This window comes from Alligator mississippiensis, chromosome 2 (assembly GCF_030867095.1).
Source record: "Alligator mississippiensis isolate rAllMis1 chromosome 2, rAllMis1, whole genome shotgun sequence".
In the NCBI taxonomy this organism is placed as follows: domain Eukaryota; kingdom Metazoa; phylum Chordata; order Crocodylia; family Alligatoridae; genus Alligator; species Alligator mississippiensis.
Genome location: NC_081825.1, coordinates 293402316 through 293429843, shown reverse-complemented (window position 1 = coordinate 293429843; position 27528 = coordinate 293402316). Strand labels below are relative to the sequence as shown.

At 43.6% G+C, this 27528-nt stretch overlaps 1 protein-coding gene across 14 annotated transcripts in view; it reads right to left on the bottom strand.

Annotated features, from left to right (window-relative positions):
- KTN1 (kinectin 1) overlaps positions 1–27528 on the bottom strand; it is a 99447-nt gene that overhangs the window by 50278 nt on the left and 21641 nt on the right. For 12 of the 14 annotated variants that reach the window (XM_059723336.1, XM_059723331.1, XM_059723338.1 and 9 more), the window contains 6 exons: positions 15457–16015; positions 13666–13803; positions 11123–11299; positions 7364–7494; positions 4611–4727; positions 1408–1548 (listed from right to left, as the gene is read on the bottom strand). In XM_059723336.1, coding sequence (XP_059579319.1) covers positions 1408–1548; positions 4611–4727; positions 7364–7494; positions 11123–11299; positions 13666–13803; positions 15457–15979 — 1227 coding nt within the window. In that variant the 5' untranslated portion in view covers positions 15980–16015. Of the gene's footprint in view, positions 1–1407; positions 1549–4610; positions 4728–7363; positions 7495–11122; positions 11300–13665; positions 13804–15456; positions 16016–17133; positions 17199–24689; positions 24768–27528 lie in introns of those variants that run through there. The other 2 variants (XM_059723334.1, XM_059723333.1) reach the window with 2 other exon arrangements.

The following is a 27528-nucleotide window of genomic DNA, read 5'->3' as shown; positions in this document are numbered from 1 at the left end:
CTTTTAGAGACAGCTGACACTGTTTCCAGGACCTAGTTACATCAGATAACTAATTCATCAATGAGGATTCTGTTTACAAAAAAGTGTTCAAGTGTTTGTCCAGCAGCTGAGATGGAAAGGATCAGAAACTATGGGAGAACAGCACTGACATGGATGCCATGTTATTTTTTCTATGATGCACAACTCTAACAGTCCCATGGAGAACAGAGACCACCAAAAAATCCCTGCAGGTAACCAGAAGTGCTGACAGTCACTGCCAGCCAAACTGGCATTCCCTTTCCTGCAGTCTAATTCCCAAAGGATACCAAGCGGGGGGCACAGATCTGGAACATCAGGAATGGAGAAAGGTTGCATTTATATTCACTCTTCTGGTTTCTGTTTCTAGGTGCAGATCATCAGAAGCTATTTCTACTACCGCAGTGTCCAAAGAGTTTCCCCGCCACACCCAGATTCAGGAACCTCTTGAGTACTAATACCAATATAGCAACAGCCTCTAGCTCTGGAGAGTTTTCTTTTTGCACCCAAACCTGAGAGGGTCTGCTCTCTGAAGAGAAATAATGAATAAGCTTAAAATATATATATATATTGGTTAGGCTTAAAATGTCTGTAGCTCTGGTGGAGGGGGAGGCAGTGTTAGGTAAACAGAATAATTGCTAGAACTGAATTTTTAAATCAACTGGTATAAATGCAACCATACTTCTCCTAAAAAGCTTATACTACTGTAATGTGACTTACTTTGCCTCCAATTTTGATGGAGCTAAAACTTTTCTTAGCTTGCACAGTGATAATATAAATTGAGGACAGAGCAGAGGGTCTGGATACAACAATCCTATGGTAGAGTTAGGCCTTCGCAATTCTCAGTCAAGTGCTTTGCTCATCAGTGCTATTTTACTATATAAATACATGCATCTCCTAACCTCCCTATTCTGTAACAAATTCAGTTTTAAAGACCACTTTGCATCTGGTATGACATTCAGCAGTGAGCGGCTCACAACGCTGTTACAGTTATAAGGGTCATTTTTCTGAATCTGGCAAATGGAGCTATACTTTGCACCTTAAACTTTCAGCAGTAGACAACAAAAAGAGTCAAAGTGAGTAAGCAGACCGTAGACAAGCTGCCTACCATTGCTCATTTGGAGAAGAGGGAAATGACAAACAGAAATAGGAGGGATGGAGTGTTGTTGCAGCCATTAAGGAAAGACTTGGCATATCCCAAGAAGCAGGAGGCTTTCACTGCCTGTCTTTAGCCCTATATAGCATTAATCAGATTTGCCCCCCCAAATTGCTAGAGATTCTGGTTAGAATATGATACATTTCTGTATCACCCAACCAGTGCTACACCCTCTACTAAAGCACTAGCCAATTTGCACTTGGACTCAAATCTGAACAATTTTGGTGAAAATGCACCTTTATCTTGAACTGCTGGGCTTCTTGATAGCCAACATGCATTTTACTCTGAAAAGTACCATGTTCCTTTTCTAGTGTGTTGATACGCTCTCTCATCTTAGCTGTAACCAAATTGTTTCTCTCCTTCTCCGTAACAAGCTCCTTTGGAAGGAAAAAAAAAAAGTATAAGTAATTTTCCCCTTCCTGCAACCTCCTAAAGATCAGCAGGCTATACATTATTAATTATTCAAACTAGAACAAATCAGCATTCTTCACTATAGAAGTAGTCAAGCAATCAACGCCTTTTCAATATTTTTGTAAGGATTTAGCAGCAACACAATTTCAAATTTTAATTAAATTGGGCTTTATAATGAAAACAAGAGTTTTTTAATTATTACTATTATTATTTCATAGTAACTAGAGCAATACTTTTATTACATTTGGTCAAATTCTTCTCTCCATTCTATGCACATAGTCCCACAACAATTAACTAAATGGTACACGTATAACTAAGAGCAGAATATAATTTTGCTCTGAAGTGAAACAGGAGAGCTCAGCTATAGGATTGCTAGAAACCTATAATGCATTTCTGATCAAATATGTTGTATATTACAGATAAGCTGAAAGAGGATGTGAAAATGAAGTTCAGCCAAATGCCAATAACCCCCCACAAGCCAGGGGGCTTCAGTACATACCTTCAGCATTACATCACATATTACAGCTTTAAATCTCAAGCAGCAAGTTAATCTATAACCACTGTGTTATTTATAAAGCAAAATATTATAAACGGGGAGTCACAGTGCAGTGCATGCAGCTTAAAGCATTATCAGATGAGTACTGGGATTGGTCTTGTGTCAACAGCAGCAATGGGTGCAAGCTCCTTTTTCTAAACCAAGGTGACAGTCACCTTAAATCTTCTTATCCTCCACCAGTCACTATCATTCTACCCTGCTGGGTTCTCAATCCCCCTTGTATTTGAGTAACTTTGCTCTTCTGCAGCCTTTTCATCCTTTCTGACTGCTCCTTTAATGTTTTCAATCACTTGCTCTTTCCTTTCATTCTGCCCAGCCAGTGCCGTAACAAAGGAGGCGCCCAAGTGGGGAGACTGGGCCAGGTGCCGAAGTGAAGGGGCAGGGTGTGGGGTGGAGCTGTGAGTGGCACATTTGGGGGGGGGGAGGGGGAGGGAGGAAGGGCAGCTCCCACCACTGCTTGCACTCCCAGGTAAGCACTGGGGGAGAGGCGTGTGCCCCCTGGATCTGTGTGGGGTAAGGGTGGGCTGCCACTACAGGCTTTGCCCCGGGTGCCAAACTTCATTGCTACAGCACTGTGCCAAGCTAATATCCTCAGTAGCCCCCTTCCTTGTTTATTACTAGACATTTATAGTCCTCAGCTGTGCAGGAGCTACTCCAAATCTCTCCACCCTCTGTGCAACCTTACAAATAAATGCCCCTGCTGTAGCTTACACCGGATGCCTCAACAGCTAGCTTCCCCTTCTCCAGCACCAACACCACCACAACTCCTGAGCTTCTTGACTTCTCCTGCACATGCCTAAATTCCATTCATCATATTAAAGTCCTTGTCCATATTCATGTCATCTCAGGCCTTTATCTTCCCTCCTGGCAGCCTCTTCTTTCATTTGTTCCAGTCACCTGCACTGTTGCTTGCTAGGGATGCACAGATAGAGATTTAGGGGGCCGATACCAATAGCCGATTTTTAAGGAGGCATATTGGCCAATATCAATCCGATATTTGATATAGTTACCTCCAGGTGGTAAGTCTGTTGTGGTGGAAGGGGAAGGGGAAAGGAAGGGGCGTGGGGGGCAAGTCAACCACTGATTGAGGGAGGGGGCAGGGGTAGGTGCTGCCTAGCTGGGGTGGGCCGGGCACGGGACGGAGGCACGGCTCACGGGGTGGGGGGAGCTCCTGCCACTTCTTGCACACCAGGAGGGGAGGAAGGGGGGCGCATGTGCTCCCAGATCTGCGCAGCATGGGGTTGGCTGCAGCTGCACGGTGAAGCCAGCGCTGCACAGGGGTCATCTTGCCAGAGGCTGGGCTCGGAGCGGGCTCCAGCATTGCTGGGAGGAAGGTGCAGCCACTCCGAACTTTGCCACAGCTCCACTCCCAGCCCCACGCCACTATCCAGCAGCTGGTGCAGCCATGGCTTTTCCTGGTGCTTGGGTGGAGGCAGGGTGTTCAGCTGGGGCAGCACGGGGCTGGGAGCAGAGCTGCGGTGAAATTTGGGATGGCTGCAGCCTCCTTCCAGTGCCACTGGAGCTTTCTCTGAGTCCAGCACACACCCCCCGACCCCCGCCCTCCCAGGGTGCAAGCAGTGGCGGGAGCTGTCCCTCTCTCCTGTGCCCCACCCGGGGAACACCTGCCTGCCCCCTCCCTCACCGCAGGGGCATTGATCTGCCCCCCCACACCCCTTCCCCTCCCAACTTACCAGCTGGAGCCAGCGCTCCACACTGCCAGCTCTGCTCCACGCTGGCTGCAGCTGTGTGCAGCACGGACATTTATTGGCCCCCTTGGGTCGATATAGACAATTTTCTTTATATTGGTCTGATATCGGATCGGTACCGATTTGTCAGTGCACCTCTATTACTTGCCATATGCAAAACTGATAGATTGCACATTGCTTTCCTCCAAAGTCATTACTAAAAAAAAGTGAAACCGTCTCCATTACATGAAAACTGTGTTCCAGACAGCTGAACTGTTCTAGACTGAAACAGTGAATGTGATCTCAGGGAGCTGAGCAGACAAGTATCTAAGCTTTCTGCATTCTCACCTCCAGTAAAAAAAAGCCCTCAAGTTCCCTGATCACAGCACCTCAAAATGTATAATCCTGGAAATGTACAAAAATGGACCAAAAGAAAAAACTATGACCCATGAGTGTCTAACACTGTAATTTATATACTTGACACTCAGCCTCTCATAGGTTGTTTAAGGGGAGGGCTTTTTGGAATCACATTTTTTAACCCTTTATTTAAAAATTATGGTCCATCAATCAAGATACTGAATTTATACCTCAAAAGCGTATTAGAAAATAGAATGCCAGTGCACTGCCTACATTGCTAAATGCAAGATGGTGCCTTAACACATGCGTACCTCTGTGCATCTCATACAGATCTCATTAAAATTGCAACTGATGACATCACCAGAGTGCCACAAGAATTATTTTGTCCATATTCTTTCATTTCTCCACTTATGCCTTTTGATGTATGTACCTGGGTTAGCTGCTTGCACTGTTCTCTGGCTACAGCAGTCTCTTCCTTCATAGCAGCTAGCATCTTGTCCTTGTCTTGCAGCTGATGCATCATTGCTGCTGAATCTCCTTTACTAGCCTACAGGAAAGAGATTAAAATGACAGATTCTGCACAAAATTTAAAAAAAACCCTGGATTATGATGTTTTAAAAGGCTCATAGTAAACCGGTAAGAAATTCAACAGCCACTACTGTACAGTTGTTTTGTTGCCCTGTACTAGCAAGGCTATAAACTTCAAGTGGTTCTCAGCCTGCTACAAAACGCCTTCACAATAAATTCCATTAGACCAAGCTATATTGCTTCTGGCACCCAAGCTAGCTTGGGTATCTCTGCACAGCACTGCAGTGCACCATGCAGGCATGTGTACCTGGCAAGATCTAAATTTAGTCCAATAACTGGTGATTCAGGTTTTATTTGAAAGCTTCCCATTAACAACCATTGCCATTTTGCATTTAGAGCAGAAAGGAAGGTAGAAAATAAATTAATACTTTCCCAAAGCTGGCTAATTATTTATACTAGTTCAGTAACACAAGCAAGTATTTTCCTCACTTGTTCAATCAACAGATGGATGTAATATTTCCTGCTTTCCTGCAAGTCCGAGGACCACAGCTATTAAGCTACACAGGGCAAACCTGAAGAGTGTAAAGTGAAAAGGAAAAACTCTTCTATAAATACATAACATTCTTGCACTGTTATGCTTACACTCACACAAGCACAACTGATTTGACACTATTCACATTTTCACCCTCAAATTTAACATTCGTTGGACTATATACAAAGCCAAGTGTTAATACTAAAATTTGGAATGGCTCCTTCAAATTAAACATACACTAAGCAAACTAGGTATTATGCCAAATTAAAGAGACAATATTAGTAAAATCTTACCAGTGTACAATTCATTTTGTGCTCATACTATCTACAAGCCATTCTGTTCTGGTCAACCCACCCCCACAAAACATGGCAGAGGTGAGGGGAAAAAAATCAGAGTTAGTCAATCTTAGGCTGCCTGGAGGCATTAAAAAAAAACAAACCAAAAACAAACCAAAAAAAATCCCCCAAAAAACACTGTAACAAAAGCAGCACCGCATTACTTTGAACCTGCTCCACAGCATCTGTATAAATCAGGTGCTTCAGCAGTGCTTTTATCTAGAACTGATTCAATCAGCTACTGCATAAAACAGCAAAAGCCCCACTAAAGCACCCGATCTATCCAGATGTTGGGTGAGCCAGGTCCAACTAACAATGCCTCTTCTGGACATACACTGGGCTTGGCACACGAGTGCACCAAGTTTAAAGTAAAGCACTGGGGTTTTTGTTTTGTTTTTTTAACAGCTGCAAGCCATAGCAATTAAGCAAATGAAAGAGAACTGAGAGGGGAGGGTGATTTTTTTTTTTTTTAAGGTGTTATCAGAACTACTTGGGGGACTGATGGGAAATTATGTCGAGTGTGAGAGTAGGAATGGCACCAAGTTGGTCTTTTAAGCTATAATGAAAAAAATGAAGTTGACACTCAAAGAAGTCAGAAGGGAAAAATCGACAAAAGGAAACTTTTGAGCCAATGTATTGTTAGCCTGTGGAACCACCAGCATGACAAGGCAGCAAAAGAACAATACTGCTTCAGCATGATTCAAGATATTACCTTGCTTTTCTACAGCAGCTAAAACAGCTGTATTAGCTAGGGCGTGGATGGTCAACTTAAGGCACACGTGCCACAAATGACAGACAACCCTGTGTGTGCAGCATGTGGCAGACCAGGAAAGGGACAAACAATGCAGCGGCCGGAAGCAGAGCAGCAGATCAAGCAGAGAGCACAGGACAGGGAAGAGACAGCACAGCAACTAAATGGGCAGGGACAGGGGTATGGGGGTGGCATCTGGGGAGGGACACGGGGCTAATTTGTGGCATGCCTGCCAAAAAGCCAGGCCCCAAGGGTATAACAACAGGCTTCAGTGCCTCAAAACAAGCCAGGAATACACTGCTGACTAATGAAAAATTGTCCCCAGTAATTGAGGGATTAGACAGTACCATGTGCACTGATTTTTACATTGCATTTCTGACCCAGGACAAATCAGTGATCCTCAAGGCTTACAGCAATGCTGCACTAGACTAGAGCCAAGGGGGTGCAGCTGCTAAGGCAGATGAGTTTGGCCCCATTTCAAAACACAACATCTACAGATCAGAAAGGAGCACAGCATTCTCCCTCTCCCTAAAAGACACGAGAGAGAGAATCCCATCTTCAAGTCTTGTAAAAAGTCATTTTCCACCCCAGCTCAAATCCAGCTAGCATCCTCCCATAGCATCACAAACCCCTTTCTTCTCCTCCCCCTTATCCCCTCCAAAAAACACTAAAGAAAAATAATCAGAGACAGAAATGTATCCCATTGCAGCAGTGGCTCCACTTTGTAGGTCTTGCCTCCTACAATTTATCAAACCATTTTCTCAGGCCAGTCAAAATTCATTTCTACACAACACCCTTCTCTCAAAAGTCCAAGATCTGCCCATCTAACCAGTACATAGGCCAGTACTGGTAACCAACAGTTGACTTGCACAGACAAAGGAAGCAGTGACTGATTGGGGAGAAAAAAAAAAGATACCTTCTGGAGGTGGAACACAAGTTTCCAGACAGAACCATATTCAGACCGGTCACAACTTTGGTCTGGTTACTTTGTCAGCTTCCCTGCTGACCTCTCCTTATTAACAATAAAGACGACTCACCTTCTGCAAGACATCCTGTACCACAGGGGACTTCTCCTTCAGCAGCTCCACCACAGAGAGGGCCTCCTCTTCGGTAAAGATCATGCTCTTCATAGCCAAGACAAAGTCTTTGAATTTGACTTCAGCATTTTCTATAATTAAAATGGGAATGCCATTTACGCAGCAGCAGTGCACAGTGGTTTACACAGCCGCAAAGTAACATTAGATGCAACACACCCGACACTCCTCCTAATGTGTATGAAACAGCAAACAGCACAGTCAGAAGTATTCCATGAAACCTATTAAAATCTAAATTTGGCAATAGTCTGGTCAGCTGGCTCCTAGGACCATACTTCTATTCAAAGATATCTATAACGACATGTGTCAGGTATCCAGGTTGTAGCCCTACTGGTCTAGAGGAACAGGCAATCAGGACTCTTAGTAGAGGTGGTATCTTTTTAAACCAACAAGATTTTTGCAAAAAAAATTTTTTGCAAAAATCTCGTCGGTCTAATAATAGATATAATCTCTACTACGAGTCCCGATTGTCTCTATAACTACATATATTTTATGACGTGCAAATAAAAGTCACCAGCAACAAACCAAGGTTAGCCATGGGGCTGGAAAAGCCGGCACATAACTATAGGAGGATGTTATAAGAGAGAGGTGCTAATTTGTTCTTCCAATGTAAAGGGAAATCAATACAGTTGCATAAATTATATGGAAGTAATTAAGGATCCCAAACAAGTCACATGATTCTGCACATGGCAGAGGAAACTTAGAACAGCGCTGAAACAGTTTCAAAGTGTGAATTGACAAGAACTGAACTGATGAGGTTTAGAAACAGATTAGATATGGGTAGAGAACAGTAAAGTACAATCCTGTTAGACTATTTGTTATATGAATGCCCAGAAAACATACAATATGCTGACAGTGTGAACTTCATTTTTTATTTTTAAAAAATCACCACAAATTACTAGCATGTCTCATACTAGAGTCTGCAGAAAAACACTTACAGAGACAATACTCAAAACCAGCTGGTGCTAATTAACTCAAGGAAAGCAGCATGAAGAACGGTAAGAGATACAGACACATTGCCAACACAGAGCGTTTAAAATCTGACATGGATAAAGGGTTGCAAACTAACCCCCAAATCCCCAAACCATTCCTAAACTAGTAGCCCAAATGAAGCATAGTTGGGAAACCAAATTAATTTTTACCAGTGCTTGAGAGAAATTACCTAGCAAGGGAACAAACCAAAGAATAACCTTGGTAGAATAGGCCAGAGAAAGATATCCAGCAATTGTAGCTGACTAATCTGGTCTATTCATCAGATAACTCCATTAGTAATGGTCTCAGTCTAGCTACTGCTTGAGAGGAAGGCTTGTGGTCAGGGTTAATATGGAGCAAAACTCGAATCTGACTGGCGGGAGTCAAGTAGGTTTTGATTTTACAAGAAGAGAAGAACTTTGCTCAAAGTAATGTGTGCTTGCTGCATCACAAACACAGGAAAACCTTGTCCCTGCACCCAGCAGCTTACAACTAAAAGAGTAAAATGTTTCACAATTAGGTGGACAAGTGCAGATGATCTGAATTACTTCTGCTTGGAAAGGATTACAGACGAATAAACAACAAGGAATAGATGTGACAAAGGCTTTCAGTCTCAGGTATCACACAGCCTTCTGAAACTGAAGCACAAATTAAAAGAAGAAAGCTGAGCAATGCTATAAAATTCAGGGACTCCTTCAGTTTTATACTGAAAGATTTACCAAGTAGAGAAACTGATGTGCCATACAGCACATTGTCTAATGACTTGGTTGATGACTGCAACCTAGACAAACTGGAGGATTGAGCCAAAAAGAAATTTCATGAGGTTCAACAGGGACAAGTGCAAAGTCCTGCACTTAGGACAGAAGAATCCCATGCACCAGTACCAGGCTGGGGACCAACTGGCTAAGCAGCAGCTCTGCAGAACAGGACCTGGGGGTTACAGTAGACAGTAAGATGAATATAAGTCAACAGTGCCTGTTGCCAAGAAGGCTAACAGCATACCAGGCTATATTAATAGGTGCATAGCCTGAATATCGAGGGAAGTAATTATTCCCCTCTATTCTGCACTGGTGAGGCCACATTTGGAGTCCTATGTCCAGTTTTGGGCCTCCCACTACAGAAAAAATGCAAACAAGTTGTAGAGAGTCCAGTGGAGGGCAACGAAAATGGTTCAGGGGCTGGGGGACATGACTTATGAGGAAGGCTGAGGGAACTGGGCTTATTTAGTTTGGAGAAGAGAAGACTAAGAGGGGATTTAATAGCATCCTTCAGCCTGGAGAGGGGTTCAAAAGAGGCTGGAGTTGGACTGTTCTCACTGGTGAGAAATGACAGAACAAGGAACAATGGTCTCAAGTTGCAGCAAGGGAAGTTTAGGTTGGATATTAGGAAAAACTCTCTAATGAGGAGGATAGTGAAGCACTGGAATAGGTTACCTAGAGAGATAGTGGGGTCTTCATCCTTGGAGGTTTTTGAGACCCAACTAGACAAAGCCTTAGCTGGGATGATCTAGCTGGGGATGGTCCTGCTTTGAGCAGGGGGTTGGACTAGATGGTCCCTTCCAACCCTCATTTTCTATGATTATCTGATCAGGAAACTGGGGTAAAGAGTCATCAACTCAGCCTAGGACTCCTAGACATCCTTCTTTTTGCAGGCACCCACACATTAGAAAGTCACTTTTTAGGGCACAGCTGGTCTGGCCACCTCTTTGGACCCCCAAATCCTCTGAGCAAATCACCAGATGGTTTATATACGGGGTGGAGAGCAGCATTCAGGAATCCTTCTCTGGGCCCAAGCTGCTGAGATCTCTTTGTTTTGTGACCTTTTTCCAACTGCAACTATCAGAACATGGGCTTTGCTGGCCCCTGCCCAGACTGCCTGTCTCCAAAATTAAGCCATTTATGATGTGTCTATGTAGTAACTGGAAGAGTAATTAATCCACATGAGCCTAGCCATAGGAGCAATGAGGCCATGGCAGCACAGACTTCAGCACAGGATGTACCCAGGGCTCCAGGGCAGCCTTGTAGGCCTGGTCACCACAGGCTCACTGCTCCTTGTTCCTCAGCTAGCAGATTAAAGCCAGTTAAGGCACTCCTACAATCACAGCTTTAAAAGTTACCACAGACGTTCCAGATCTCAACAATACAGAGCAATTATAACGAGCAAGTAGCACATTGCAAGCAACATCCTACTTCCATACTCTCCATCACTCTCAGTTGTGAATGTTATAAATGTCCTGTGGCCATGAGCAATCCCTGAGGGTTTCCCAAGCATCCTCCCCACAAGCCACAGATCAAGGGCCACTGTAGGAGAGAGTAACTACACAGATATCCAGGGCATGTTGGCCTTATGACTGGACTGTTAAGGACAGCAGGAATAGGAAAGGGAGCAGGTTCTCCCTTAAGCTTTCTTTGTGGGGGACAAAGGACCTCAGCATGCAGTTGAGTCAATAAAGGAATTGCCTCTTACTGTTTAAAAGGATGAGAAGAGAGATAAGTGTAAAAGCAGCTCCCTGCAGTCAAAGATATCCCAAAGCATGGCCCACTCCTTAAGGGAAAAAAAAAAAAAAAGGATTTGGGGTCCCCCCCCGGATTATGAGGCTCAGTGTCTGATTTTCAAAAGAAGAATCCTACTGTGTTCAGAGAATGTCACTAAGGTGGGTTATCTTTTAGTCCCTTTTGCTCAGATTTCCACCTAATGAAAGCTGATCAGTCCATGCTTTTGTTAGCTTACCTTTATCTGTTTCATTTTTCAGTTTCTTAGTGTTGCTTTTTTGGAGCCCCTCATTGATATCCTGTTTCGCCAAATCAGCCACTTCTCTTTTCTCCACCAAAGGGTTCAGCTCAGAGTTATCCATCAAAGGAATATAAGTAGTTGCTTGAATAAGAGGTTCATCCACCAAAGCTGTAACTAGAGTTCCACAGTACAGGTCAAAGCTTTTTTAACAGTAGTTTGTTCCTTACAACCTTAAACATACTACAGAGCTGGCTGCAAAGACATAGATTTGGTCCACTTGATAAACCTGAACTGCTAGAATTACTGATATTATGCAGCACTGGTTAAAACTCAAAGCTTTTTCACGTAGCCTTAAAAAGTGTCTTTAATGCATACAGAAGTAATAGCTTAATTAAACTTACATTTGCCAAGATTGCATTTTAGCTCCTGAACAGATATATTCTGACTTTCATTTCACTTCAGTAAGAGTCGCATGTAACCTTTGTGAGGCTTGTGGCTGCTGCAGCCATTTCCAACATGGAGCACTCAGTGTTACTGAAGTTTAAAATTAAGAATTTCCTATATTTGGAGGAGGTGTAAAATGCAGCAGGATCAGGGATCCTGGTTTTCTCCATTTAAAAACAGCAAATTCTCTGATGTAAAACCCCAAATCATGATTTCAATTTAATCATGTTTTTTCGTGATTAAAATGAAACACCACTGCATAAATAGGTATCAGTTAAACGCAATGTTTTACTGATATGTTTACAATTTTAAAGCAATTTGGAAGCCAGTGCCTCAATCACTACAATAAAATTAATTCTAAATACCTATATATTTTGGCATTTAATTTTGGTTTTTTATTGAGGAGAATCAGAGCTCCCCCTGTCACCTTCACTCACCAGACCGTGGGGTTCAGCTGTGCCTGTCCCCCTGCTGCTTTGAAGCACCAAGCAGCCCTGATATGCCAGGGTCCTGTCCCTGCCCAGGCCGTTGTCCCTCACTCCCAACCAACAGCCCCCTGGCCCTAGTCCTACCCATGCCCCTCACTCCCGATCTACAGCCCCGTGGCTCTTCCCAGCCCTGCTGGTACCTCTCATTTTCAACCCACAGGCCCCTGCCTGCCACCCCCCCAGCCATGCTGGTGCCTGCCTTGGAGGCCATGCCTCACTTCTCCACCCACTCCAGCCCCACCTATGCCAGAAACAGAGGAAAACTTGCAGGACCCATGCCTTCGCGAAGGCAGGGTCCTCATTGCCTGCCAACTCTGAGGACCATGCGGGCAGCAGTGTTATTCATTGCTGCCCCCTGCCACTCACATGGGCAGGGGCTGCTGGGAAAGGGAGTTTGGCCATGGGCTGGATCCACCACTTTGCCCACCCCTGCATTAAAGGAACTCCACAAGTAGGCAGAGACTGGGTCTGTTTAAAATTTATTGTACTGGAACATCAAGGAGCCCTATTTGTGGACGAGGACCTCCCTTATGCGGGGTTTCTCCTGAACACCGAGCCAAGGAAGTGGACAAAGCCCCCCAAAAGCTTACAATTCAAGGATGAAACAAGATGAACAAACAAGTCTTCAAAAGAAAACAATAAGGAGGAGTCTCAGGGTGCTGCAGCCTAGCAATGTGTTATCACAGCAAAGGAGAGATTTTAAGGAGAGGAATGAATCAGCTTTAAAAAGTTTTATGGGGAAAATTCCCAAATGCAAGGGACAGCTTGAGAAAAGTATGAAGGGGTTAATTCGAAAGAGTTAACAAGTGGGTGACACATGCTAGCATTGCAGGGTGCTCAAAGCAGAAGTTGGTATCTTAATAGAGATGAAGATGACAGGTAAGGAAGAAAAGACTTCAAATGGCTTGAAAGACAAGTAGCTTCTGTTTAATGAGGCAGGAGGAACAGGTGAAGGGATACAGAGATGACACCACCAAAATTAAAAGCCCAAGTATTTGCAACAGCTTTGTGAATGGATACAAGTGGAACAAAACAACCCGGGATAAAGGATGTTCCAGTAATTGAAACTAAGTGAGCAGACCTGGACAAGCTGGTTGTCGGCTTACACATTAATGCAGAAGGTTTATTATCCCTCAAGTATTATCCTCAACGTACCTGTGGATGTTCTCATCCACGGAAAGTTCTTAATTGAATCCCACTAAACCTTGAGCTTCAATGTCATCTTGCAGGAATGAGTACCACCAGCTTACATCCTGTGTAAAACCAACCTTAGTTTCTTGTAAAAATTTTAAACGTTACTCTTCAAATTTTGCTTTATGTTCATTTGCCCTTTTATTCTCAGAATATCTGATTAGCCAGTCAAAGGTAACTGAAATCTGTGTAGCAATTTCTGTCTAAAGCTAGATCTCCCATGTCAAGAGATTTTTAAAATTAAATTAAGTGTTCTTTATCATATGAAAATCCCACTTCTGGATTAGAAAAGCAAACGCTCCCAAAAATCCTACTGTCTTCAGGGAAGAAAACCTGCATGTAATAATCCAGTTGATCCTACATATATAAAATTCTATTAGAGGTGTTTGTAAGAAATAAACTATAGCATTTGCTCACCATTATCAACCTTTTGTTTCTTTGCGGAAACTTTTTTTTTTCCAGATGCACTTTCTTGTTTGATCTCCTGATGAAACGCCGCTGGGTCTTGTTTTTTGGCAAGAGATACAAATAAATCGTTCTTTGCATCCTGGTCATCTAAAAGAGAAATTAGACAATATACTCTTCTATATGTACTAATATGTACTGTATAAAAACAGTGAAATTGCAATAGCCAGTAAAGTCATTCCCAAGCAAAGGATAGTCTTGATTGTGTTTTACACAGAATAGACAGGGTTTCTTTTTTGCGCTGTACACATGTATGCATGCATGCACACATGTATGCATGCATGCATGCATGTACACATACAGCTAAAGACCATAAAGAACTGTAGCAAACAGCAGAAACAATGCCAGTAAACCTGAACATTTTCAGGGAATTATATATGCAGCAGAAAAGCACTGAAGCCAAGAAGACTAAGTGGGGAAAAAGGCAACCGTCACTCACTAGATTTAATGAATCCAATCAAGATTTGCTGTGACAAGAAAAACAAAAAAACAAAAACCAGAACTCTAACCCAAAGAATTCCTTATTTTGAGCAATAATTTGTGTCCTCCATAAATTAAAAATACCAGGATTGGGAGAAGCAGCAAATAAAATGCCCCCTATTTTGGAAGCATTTCTTTTAAATTTGCTTTTCACAGAGACAGTTTGGGGGGGTACTTGGTTTTTCTTTTTTGGAAAGCACATTACCATAGGATCTTATTATCAGAACTGGACTAGACACCACACTCTTACAGCATTAGTTTCTGTAATCCAAAAACAAAAGAAAAAAAAAATTCAATCTAGTTGCAGTTTCCCTTGAAACAGTGCTTATACACCATGTTTTTAAATCATGCCCAGAATTTCTTAGAAGATTTAACTCTCACACACCCAAATGCAGCACATTTTTTTATTCTGCCACATCAGGCAGCAAGTTTGCCTTTTTTTAACCCTCTCTGCAGTTAAGAGGTTATATCTGTATATACAGAGGAAGACTGTGGCCAGGACATGCAAATACTTAGTTTTGGGGTCTTTTAAAGAAGTTAAAAGTTTTAAAGAACTTATTCATACTCAGATGCTTGTTTTTAATATGTGGGCTTTGACCAACTAGATAACAGACAAAGCAGCCTACCACACTAACTGGCATTCCTAATTTTTTCTAGGATGGAGCCATGCTCCATTACCCACTCCAGTTAGTTACAATGGCTGAAACTAGAAAAGAAACTGGTACAGACTGCCTTTGACAATGAGAAGTCCAAGATAGGCATATGCAAATGTTTTCCACATGGCAAGTGGCCTAACAACCAATCTATATATGGATCCCAGTATTTAAACCAAATCAACTGTCAGATGATATAGAGCCGTCTGCGTGCCCCATCTGAACAGTGCAGCCTTTAAGCCCCTACAGACTCAATTTTGGATAGCTTGATGCAGTTTTTCTGATAAGCGAAACAATCTTGCAAGTTATCAAATCAGAGAGTAAGAGAGAAGCTCTTTTCTACTGTGTCCTGTTTAATTAACTAAAATGTGTCCCAAGCTGCGCCCCTGCCTGCCCACCCCACAATGGATAAATGAAAAATGAGATGAGAGGGACAGTGAAGCCAGATGACACCAAGAAAAAGCAAAATGCCTTTAAAAGTCACCAGTGCAGGTTTGCCCAATACAGATCTAGCAGAACAGTTGTGTTAAATAGCTAAACACTCCAGGCCTTGCAATAAGCAGGAGATAGTTTTGGCATTCTGTGCAGAAGTATATGCAACATGAGATACCCATTCCATTTTTCTGCTTCTTCTGCCCAAGTTTCTTCTTGGATCCTGCTGATTCAGATGGTGGAGTGGGCTGTTTTGTAACAGGGACTGGTTCTACTTTCTTGCCTGAAGGCTTGGATCCATCCAACTCCTTAGGCACATGCTCATCTTGCACCGCCTTATGTTTCTTCTCCTTCTTCTTCCGCTCTCGAACGCCACTTGAAGTTTCAGTCAAGGCCAAGGGAAGAGGAATGAGGTGTTCTTCATCAGTAGTCAGAGCATCTGAGAGCTTAAAGTCCCGAGATGCACTCTCAGAATCAGACTCATGGAGGTTCCCGTTCTGAGCTTCCTTCTTCTTGTTCTTTTTCTTCTCTGTTTTCTTTTTATCAGTCTTAGCAGGTGCAAATTTTTGGTCCCGTTTCTGTTTTGCAAGGACTTCGTCGTACAATGTCTCTTTCATGAAAAGCCAGAAGAAGAGGAAGATGACAGTAATAACCACTGCAGGAATGAGGATGATAAAATAGGTAGACTCATAAAACTCCATTGTGCTTTTCTTAACTATATGCTAAAAGAGCAAACACTATGAAGAAAAAGAAAAAAAAACAGCCAATTAGTTTTCAGATCAGATTTTTCCAAATTCCCCTTTTTTAAACTAGCTTTGCCAAAGTCAACTCTAGGGTAGTCCTTACAAATGAATATGGTGAAGACTAACAGACATCTATTAGTACTTTGGGGGTTGCCTTTTCTCTTGCTGTCCCCGCCTCCACCCTGCCCAAAACTGCCAGAAGTTTATTCTAAATGCCAAGAAACCGCTTTTACCATATTTTAAAGGCTGTGAAACCCCCTGCACAAAAAACAACAAACACATAGCAGCACGGTACCATCCTCAATGCAAAGCTTTTACAATTAACGAAACCACCTGAATTAAGTTTTGGCTTTCCCTCCCGAAGTCATATTACAGCCTTCTCTTACACTCAGATTTATGACATGACCTTAAAAGCGAGCTGAAGGGAAGAGGGAGAGAAAATGAGTCCTTTTAACAAACTCCGGGGAAAGGACTAGGAGCAATGGCTTCACACTGCAGCAAAGGACATTTAGGCTGGAGGCTAGGAGGAACCTTTCTGATTATGAAGGTAGTCAAACATTGGAACAGGTTGCCTAGAGAAGTTGTGACATCTCCATCCTTGGAAACTTTCAAAAGTAGGTTAGACAGACACTTAGCTGGGATGGGTTAGCCAGGGATGATCCTGTCTTGGGCAGGGGGCTGGACTGATAAGGCCCCTTCCAGCCCTACTTTCCTACCATTCCTATGAAATCACGTTTCAAAAGATTTCTGAGAGACCTTTCCCCTAAAATTTTCCTTAGCTCTAAAACCCAGATTTTAAAACATGTACTAGTTCAATAAACCCACAAATACCAGGTTTCCCTGTCATCTTAGATGTTCAAATACATGATCGTTTGATTTAGTTTTGCAAACTAAATGAAGAAGCAAAAGAATTTAGGGCTGCCCTTGCAACCATATGCATTGGAGCAGGTACGCAAAGGAGAAATGCCTTGGTACCTCACCAGGCATCCACAACTCAAAGGGAAGACAGAAACCTGGACCTCATATTAGATTTAAAACCACCTTATTCTTTAAATCAACTTTCTAATAAAATATATTCTTGGTACCCAGAACAGATATGTACTTTTACGTACAATCAGGTTTCCCCAAAAAGACGACTTCAAACGCTGTTTTAGATGATTGGTTTTGAAGGAGGGGGTCAGGGGAAGGGGGAAATCCACCTATAAACATAAAAATTACCATTATTCAAAAAACAAAGCTTGAATGTCACCTAAATATTTTCAAGTCTATCCCCCTTATCTCAGAACTCAGATTGCTAGTAATTATGGATTGAAGGAAGGGTGTGATGCAAAGGAATCCAGCTAATGGTCACAGTATCACCACTATCCTTACAAAAAAAAAAACATTTACACTTAAAGAATCAATTCCCAGATTATTTGGAAATGAACAAGTAAAAAATTCAGCCTCTACACAATTTTTCCTCCTGCTCGTGACACTACAGGGTTCACTCGCCATTAATATCCTCCTAAATGCCGTCAATATACAAAAATGTTCTTCAAAATTACTAAAACGTTCTAGAGTCTCCGTGTCTGGGATTACTGACACACATGCAAAGAGCTGGGGAAATTTGGCGCAGGCAGTAGTCACAGATAAGAGGCAGCAAGGTAACCACAAGGGAAGAACATAACCCTCCTTTCCAGGCAAACACCGCGCAGATCGTTTTTCTACCACAACTTAAATACAAGAATGCAGATAAAACGTTTCACTGGCTCCTTCTAATAAACCTGCTTCTGGTAAGCCATAAAATCATTCCCTTCCACAATTAGTGTGGGATATAACAAATGCTCATATTTAATTTCCGCTCCAAAAGCACTACATCAGATTGCCCTCTCCGCAAGGGGAGGAAGGAGGAACGCAAGAGGGTGGGAATACGGACGTCCGACTCAAATTGTTTTACTAGTTTTAAGAGATTATGACAACAAAGCCGGTACAGAGTTTGACAGCTCCTTTGCAGGACTATGCAGCTTTTCAGGAGCATGAGATAAATGTATTTTTGGATGTTCATCCGCATTTGCATTTAGTACCAGCTAGCATTTTACTTGCTAATTTTCATCTAACAAGCCGATTCCCTAATTTCAGAGGAGGCCCTAGAGTTGAAGCCTGCCTCCAGGAAAAAGAGATTGGGGCAAGTGAATTTATTAAATAATTGGGTAAAGAGGAGGTACTGTGGAAGTTATTTACATAATTAGACAGCAAGTGCTTGCTGACACACTTTAAAAGCAAAAAATGGCAGATCCAGTCTATGATTAAAACATAATTTAAAAAAAAAAAGCATGAAGTTATGGTGTTTTACCATTCAAAGTCGTCCTAATTTTTACTCGACTTCCCTGTCAAACTTGGGCTGGAGGCAAGATGTAATGGATGAATTTCAAAAATGATCATCTTCTGTGGGAGAGTTTATGAGCTTGAGAGCAACTATGATATGAAGTATGGGGTGGCTGGTATCATTCCCTTGGACTACAGGTGCTCCTGTAACATCAACTACTTGTCTTAGCAAGCTGCCAACGTTAGCTATTTCCTGCACCAGATCAGGAAGCAGCTCTTACACAGTGTCAATACTGAATGTTTACAGAAGACACTAATCCCTCAAGTAAATATGTAATTAGGCAAATTTCTCTCTAACGTGCAATTACACCAGTCGTTATAGTTTTCAATACCTAACCCCTGAGAATACTCTTTCAGGACATGCCCATCTCTGCCAGGCTGAAACACACTTTGCTGCTTCTCAGGTCACACATTCATTCCAATGTCCAAGCTTAGGGAAAATGGAGACATGCTCACCCACTCTATACTTCTCTATATTTGACAGCATGCACTCCAGTGGAGTGAAAATACAATGTTAAGCAAAGGGATAAATGTTGCAAAAGGTCCCTCCTCGAAAAGAAAGAAAAAACTGTCAGATGGAGCTGCAGACAGCCACAAAACCACAGCCCAAGATCTCAGCATTGCACTGCAATATTCTGACAGCGATACTACATCATATAAAATAGTACTGAACCCAGTTGGTGCTGCAGCACCATGCAGTGGCATTGCAATAATTTAGGAGTTCTCTGTTCCATAAAGAAGTGGGCCACCAAGGCCAAAGAGCAATGCTCCCAGACACGCACAGAAGGAAGCTGCTGTTTTAAAGCAAGAAAAGTGGAACAAGAGAGTGAGCATATTTAAAATGCCCAAGGATATCCGTAAATACATCATTAGAGTAGTTTTTGTACTAGGGAATATGTACAGGGATGAATCCCCAACTCTGTGTTAGCACAGCTATTCTGGTCCGCCTGGAGTTTCACTGCTATTTCCCTCCCAGCCCAGGATTTCCTCTGCCTGTGAAGTAGACTAATTTCTGATTCATGGGCACTTTGAAACAAACTGTCACGAGCGATTACAGCCCTGCAGCTTGGGAAATTCAGGTTTCCAGTTGCGTAAGCTCTGGAATGTAATTAAAACCAGCCTTTAGTTTGGTTTAATGTTTTAACCAGGCCTCGACAATGCTTTGGAAATTAGAATTAAAACAAGTCTGTTCCCAGACCTAGCCCTCAAATGTCTGCTTGTCAGCAAGGCGTACAAAAAAGGTTGGGGGGGGGGGGGGGGGGCATTTACAAAGCCTTTTGAGGGTCTGATTCCAAGTTTGAAAGTCTGATTACAAGCGCGGAAGTTGGTTTCGTTGAGCGCGACAAGCTCACCTGCTGGAGGGAACATTACTGATCTCAGGTACCACAGAAGCTAAATTTGCAATCTCTTGAAGCTACCAAGCCTTCCGCATAGTATCCAAAGCATACTGATACGACTTCCACTGCTTCATAATCTCTGTAGACTCAGGCTTGCATTGCTGATGGTCTACTCTTGTTCCTCACAAAATCAAGTGGAGCGTGAGCAAAAGAATGCTTCCACCCCGAGTTCTGTGATCAGAGGCATGTAGAATTAATGGGAAAAGGCCAACGGGATTCAGTAATCAAAATCCAGAGGCTGCCTTTCCTACGGAAGAATGGCTCAGAAAGAAATAAAAAGCACAAAGATGCTATTTGAAGTGGATATGCCCACAGTGGACATGTCAGAGGAGTACCATGCATTCAGAGGAGTCTGCCTGTCAAGAGACATGGCTGATGAAAACATTGATCTGACAGCTCAGCCATAATTTCACTTTGCCAGGTTCTAATAAAACTTCCAGAGAATGGGGTTGTAATTAGAGTGTACACAGCATGACAAAGACTTCCTTCAGCATCAGAAAAAAATGACAGTTATAAAGGTTTTTCATGTTTGGAGCTCCCTTTCACTCTTACCAAACCTAGCCTCTCAGGAGAAAGGGAAGCCAAGCTGGAGAAAAGAAGCAATAGTAAGTAGCAGGGGAGCTGGGATACAGAAGGTGCTTGTGTCAAAAGTATCACTGGATTTTTAAAAAGTTATTGTTTTACAAACTATTTTAATGTGCTTACTGAAACTAAATTTACTCCTATTCCATTTTATGTATGGCACCATAGATACTTTTCAAGGAAGTAACCTTTATTCCCAACTCCCCTCCAACAGGGCTGGCAAAAGGCAGTTCTATAAAAGAGAAATGCGTCATTCCCACCCTTGTTTGGACACTCCTAGGTACTAGACTGGGGCGGGCAATTATTTTGGGTGGAGGGCCACTTACTGAGTTTTGGCAAGCCATCGGGGGCTGCATGACAGGCAGCCAGGGCCAGCTAAATATTAATTTTCTAAATTTTTTAGGGCCCTGCGGGCCAGATAGAAATGCCTGGTGGCCTGCATCCGGCCCACGGGCCGCATTTTGCCCACCCCGTAACAGCCACACAACACACCCTGCTCCGGCTGCCGAAACACTCACCCTCATTGCTAGGAAGCAGCACAAAGTTTTACAGCTCACCTTTCACTTTAATGAGCAGCTTAAAAAAAAACCAAACACTTGACATTTCATAGGTAGCAAATATTCACCTTAAAGATTTTCTTTTCCTTTTTTCTAGTTTAACTTCCAATTTATCAAGGCACTTAACAGTAAATAACCAGGGTGATTTTCCCAAAGCCCTCCACATATTCTCCACCTGGAAAGGTACCTTGCTATTCAGAAGTCTGAACTCCACATCTTTTAACAGCATCCCTTTGGGCATTCTGAAGAGGGCAATGAACTGTGTTTTGTCCCTGTTTACAAATACTTGAGACATAGCTACTGTTTTCACTTTGAATTAACAAGACTATTCACTTTTGTTCCCCTGTGCTAGGCCAGTACCACAGAAAATGTTTAATTACTCCACTTATAAACTGGAATACAACATGATTGTTCACACTTGGCTTCCTCCGTGGCAAGGAAGTTAGTTAACACTGTGTCTTCTGTTTCATAAGGCTCCGTTAACTTTTAGCAAATGAAACTCAAGTTTCTCTAAGTAGAGGTTAAAATGTTTGACAGCTGTGCCACAGCTTAAATCCCTGGACATTAACTTATTGTGGAAGATGAAACAATTCTAACTGACTTCTAGCTAATAAATCAGTACATTACGAGTATGATCACCATACACACATGGGCCTAGACATCCACATAGTCTCCGGAGTTTTATGCAACCAAAAGTTAACATTAAAAATTGCCAAGGACAAAACTTTCATCCCACAGCATCTTTAATCAAGGTTTTAGCCTAGAATTGTCAGGAACCTTCTTGGCTAGAGACAGAAGTTACACATAAGGCAATTTAAGTGATCAGAAACTGGCTTAAACCTGTAACAGAACAGAAGTTCAGTGCACACAAATCAGTTTCAAAATGGCTAAAACTGGTTTAAGATAAACCTGGCTGAATGTAGTACTGGACTTAACTGATTGAGCTCACACTGGTTTATGCAATGTCTGTCCCAAACCCCTTCCAGGTTCAAGTTAAGTCAGTCCCCGCCCCCCAGCATACTCTCCAGCCCTGGGCTGGGCTAGGCTGTCTGCTCCAGCAAAGAAGGGAAAGGCAGGGACTGCCATCCCCTGGCAACCCCCAGCTGGGGTCTGGGGCCAGGGAGGAGGGTTAAACTTCACCTTCCCCAGAGTGCAGAGCTGCCCTGCCCCGCCCTACTAAACTTACTTCTGGCCGTGACTGAACTACAAATCCCAGAAGCACCTGGAAGCAGGAAGAAATGATGAACAACCCTCAAGTGTCCTGCTGTTGTGATTCTGGACTGCAAATCCCAGAGACCTTGGGGGTCAGCAGGAAGCAGAAGGGAAAACACAGCCATTGTTGGCTACATGCCAGACAGCCATGATCAATCATCACCCCCTACCCTCACCCCCCGGCTTCTAGCCCGAGTCACTGCAGGCATGTGGCTACAAAAAGTAAATGTCTTCACTTGTTAGTGAGTTTAATCTCTGTAGTTCAGAGTAACCTGCAGAGACTAAATTAATTCAGCTTCGGGCTTTTTTACTGTTTGTACTTAGCCATTGTTGCCAAGGGTTGTAGCACCTTTATCACCTAGAAGATCTAAGTGCTGACAGCAAGCCCAATGGGAACGACACTTTGTCTAAGATCTCTCCCAAGTATACAGCTGGTCCAATAAAAGATATCACCAAAAACAAAACCCCTGCTTCTTGCACATTTCCTGGACCATCACTGCTACACCAGCACTCCAACCATACTACATACAGCAAGCCCAGTAGCAGAGATTCAGAGCTTCTGTACATAAATAACTACTCAATATGCAAGGTTTTACAACTTACATTAGTTTATTTGGTTTCTTAGTATTTAATTAATTTAAAACACAGTTACTTAGAGGTATATCTGGTTTCACCAATGGGCCATCTATACCAATTAGAGCAATGGGGGCCAACCTTTCTGGCAAGAATGCCACAATTTAGCCCTGAACTCTCCCTGAGCACTACTCTTATCCCCTTCCCCAGCCTGATCTGCTGCTCTTACCTGAGCTCCCAAAATCCACTGTTCTTTCTGCTCCCTGCCCTACCTGTCCCCCTCCATAATCTACTGCATGTCATTTATAGCATGTGTGCTGCAAGTTGGCCACTCTTAGAGGATCTTAACAGAAGTTCATTATTTTGATACATATTTTATATCTGTATGATACACCACCCATGCCCATTGCACAGAAATCCTTGAAAACAGCTTTACTGCAGTCTTTATTTTCCCCAGTCTTCTGAAGAAGTCATATCTGTGCTTAGTGCACCAACCCTAAGACTCAGAAAATCCAGATTAGTATTGAATCTTGCATAAACTTGCAGTGTGACCTGGAACCAGTCCATCACTCAACAGATTCGTGCTTCAGTTCTTCACCCATTAAATAGAAACATTTCCCAGCCTCGCTACGACTGCAAGATACCCAAGGTGGCTCTATCGACTTAGCTATGCTAGTACAGGTTATTTGCAAACTTAAAGTAGGTCAAGCTTATTTCTCTCACCTCACATCCTGTTTAAACTCGAAAACTAGTGACTGGAGAGCTACAGTAGTGGAAATGACATCACAGGCAGCGGAGTGAAAATAAAGCTGCTAGGACAGGAATGGATCTTACACTATGTATAACATGTTTTGATTTTACTAACACTTGGCTAACTTCAGAGGCTCACTATCAAGTCCTTTCTTCACTAATACAGCATTATTAAAGATTCAGCACCATCAGCTTTTACCGAAGGTGGCAAGTGCCTCTAATAAAATCAGGCTCTACATTCCAACCATTATGTTCCAGCCCTTTCTAAAAGCCAAATTTACAAGAAAAAAGGGCACCAGCTTTGTTGTTTTAGAAGTGCTTTTCCTGGTTATCTTTAAAATTGCACAAAGTTGAAGAGTGCAAAAAGGTATTCAAAACTAAGCACATTCGTATTGAAGGGAAATTCTTACCCTAAGCCAAAAGCATTCCTGGTATTGTCCAGATCATATATTAATCTCAGGCCCCTACAGGCTCAAACCTTTGCATCTGGGAAGACTAGGAGCCTTATTCGCATGCGTTTAAAAGTTACTCTAACATTGCTTTAAAAAAACCACAAACTGTTCACAGTAATGACAAACAGGAGGAGGAAAATAACACTTGTCAATAAATCTTTCTGCTCTTCACTTGATTAAGCTGATCCAATTAAACCATTTGCTGAACGCAATAATCTCAGCACTCCAAATACCCTGAAGGTAAATATTTCCCATTCCAAACATGCCATTGTGCGTACCATCTGCTGGGCTGCCCACCGTCGCTTTACTTTTTTTTTTTTTTTTTTTTAACATGCTGATATTGTTTATTAAATTCCTCAAAAGTATGCTCAATGTCAGTGAGTGTTTTTAAACATATTTTTACGGAAATTAAGTACACGCATTAAAAAAAGAAAAGAACAGAAAAAGAGAAAGGCTGCAACACTAAGGGCTGAAGCCCTTAAATCAGCCAAGAGCTTTATAACGTTGTACAGCTTTAGCACCAAGATCTAATAAACAACTGATTTTGTCGAGAGGAACCACAGACAATACAGCCAACTTACCCATGATCTATAATATCTACTAGAGCCAGGTAATTCAGGTAAATTTGACTGAGGAAGGTGCAGAAGGATAGCCAAAGTAGAAGCTATAATATCCATTCTTAAACCAAGGATACAGGCAGACAAGTTGTACCAAAACAACAAAAAACAAAAACTGAGAGGCTGGAGAGGCAAGCGATACAAGTAAGAAGAGAGGTAGTTACCGTGCATCAGCTGATCCATGGTAGCCATTCCATGATCCTCTCCTATTGCTAAACTGTAATAACTTAGCTCTTTTTCAATGAGCATTAAGCTGCCAGGGTTTAGCAACCACTTACTATAAGATAAGAGCAGACATGTGGAACAGCTGACGTATGGCTAGTCCCCTCTTCCTTTTTATTTCAATATAAATTTCTCTATCTGTACCCATAAGCAAAATTTCAACAAGGCATAAGTACACAGGGGCAGATATCCATCTTCTATCTATGAAACCCAAACCCCTCTTAAACAGCTTGCTCGGCATTCAAAAGCTCATCTAAATCTACCCCAACCATGCAGTTGGTCCAATGACAGATAATCACCCACAAAAATCCTTGCCTCTCACCAACATTTTACTTAAAACAGATGCACAAAAAGGAAACAAGTCACAAGAGGCACTGGATGAGGAAGATAAAAACCAAAAAACAAGATTATTGTCTTTCTAGTGCTCCTGTTCCACAGATACATTAAACCTTCTTGGTTTTCAGAGCAATGCATGTCCAACACCCTCCTCCAGATTCTTTAAAGCTAAGTACAGACATTCAAAAAGCCCCAGCCTGAACTGATTCAATCTTTGCAGATTACTCTCACCTGCGTAGACTGCACCGCCAAGCAAGTGAATCCACTTCCTTTGATTCCAGAAATGCAGCCACATGCCTGCACAAGCTCAGGCCAGAAGCCGGGAGGCGCTAGATCAAGCCCTCCCTTCCCTAGTGGCAGAAGGAAGCTGAGCTGAGGGAGGGGGCACAGGCAGGCCCGAGTATCCTTGGGGAGGGGTTTAAACCCTACCGGGGCCTGCAGGGACCCCAGCCAGGGTGTGCTTGGAGGGGGAAGAGGGAAGCAGCCCTTGCCAGGCTTTTGCAGAGAGGGAGGGGGAAGAGGAAGCATAGCCAGACCCTGGCCCCCAGCCAGATGCCAGCCCAGCATGGCCCCCTGAGACAAAGGGGCAGGGATGGTGGGGCTTATACCTCCTCTCCTTCCCCTCTCCCCCCACCAGGGACCCCAGCCAGGGTCCAACTGGCCCGGGCACAACAGCCCTTGTCAGGGTCCCTCCCCTCTTGCCGCTCCAGCAGCAGGGGCGGGGGCATGGCCAGATGCCAGCCAGCATGGCCCTCTGAGGCGAAGAGGGCAGGGAGGGGGTTTATTCCCTGCTCTGTTCCCTCTTCCACCAGGGGACAGCAGCCAGGGTCTGCCAGCCATGGCTGCCACCTCTGCCACTCACCCCAAGCCAGACAGACCCTGGCTGGTGTCCCCCCGAAGAGGGAGAGGTGGAAATAAACCTTCCTTGCCCCCTTGCCCCTGCTGGGGGGGCGGCACCTGACAAGGGCAACAGTCCTGCCATGGTGTCCTTTGGAGCACAAGTCTCTCCCCAGTAGGGAGCTGCACTGCGGGCAGGAGTGGTGTGGGCAGAGCTGCTGCAGCCTGTGTGTGGGGCAGACGGTGGCAAGGCTAGCAGGGCTGGCTACGGGGGCCAAGTCGAATTTTGGGGTGGCCATAGCTCCCCAAACCCCTCCTAGCACTGCCGCTGCTCATCCTGCGCAGGCTGCAGCAGCTCTGCCCACAGTGCAGCCCCCCAATGGGGAGAGGCTTGCGCTCCCCAGGTCACCATGACAGGGGCTGCTGCCCTTGTCAGGGTCCCCCTGCCTCACCGCTCCAGGGGCAGGGGCAGAGTCCCCTGGGGTGAAGCGGGGCAGGGTGGCAGTCTTTCCCCCCTCCCTCCCCTCTCCCCCTGGGGAACCCCAGCTGGGGACTGCCTGGCCGGAGGCAAGCGGTGGAAGTGGTGGCCAGAGCTGGCAGACCACAGCTATAGGAGGAAGGGGGAAATAAACTCCTTCCCTGTCCACTTCACCTCGAGGCCATTCCAGGCCGGCATCTAGCCATGCTCCCACCCCTGCTCCTGCTAGAAAGCGGAGGGGCAGGGCCAGCCCTGCTCTCTGGAGCAGACAGTCCAGCCCAGGGCTGCAGAGTATGCTGGGATGCTGGGGGACTCCGATTTAACTTAAACCAGGAATGGGTCTGGGACAGAAGTTCCATAAACCAGTTTGACCCAAATCAGTTAAGTCTGATACTACATGCAGCCAGGTTTATCTGAAACCAGTTTTGGCTATTTTGAAACTGGGTTATATGCACTAAACTTCTATTGGGCTACCAATTTAAACCAGTTTCTGATCACTTCAACCAGTTTATGTGCAACTTCTGTCCCTAGCCCAAGTTATTACCTGCTAGTACAAAAATCCCTTTAGCATCTTTTGCTCATGACTTCAGAAGTACTGATTTGCTATCTATGCCTTGTTCCAGGCTTAACTAAATGGACAGCTTCTTTAAGGCCAGGCATATTGGGGAAGCTGGCAGAGACCAGAGGGATCCCTGTCTCCCTCTACTTCAGGGATGCAGGAAAAACCAACCCCTACACCCCAGTTCCCTGGTATCTTGGGGATATAGAGAGCCCCCTTCCCCCTCCACACATACAATGCTTCCAGAAACTCTTAACTATCCCAGAGACATTTAGCATCCAGTATTTAAAGGTGGGAGACCTAATGATTTTCCTTTGGGATTGTCTTGGCAAGCAAAAAGCAAAATTACTTGCATTAGCTCTTCAGTTTTGCAACCATCTGGGAAGAGGATGATTTTCTAAATGAGAGCTTTCTACTTCAAGTTATCTTAGACCTTCAACTAACCTGCAAGTTTTATCCAAGACACCATCAAAGCCAAAAGGATGTAAAGACTGAAATCCTTGATTTGAGCTTCCAGCTGAGTCCAAATTGGATTGCAGTTTATAGCACACAGATATAACATCGCAGGAAT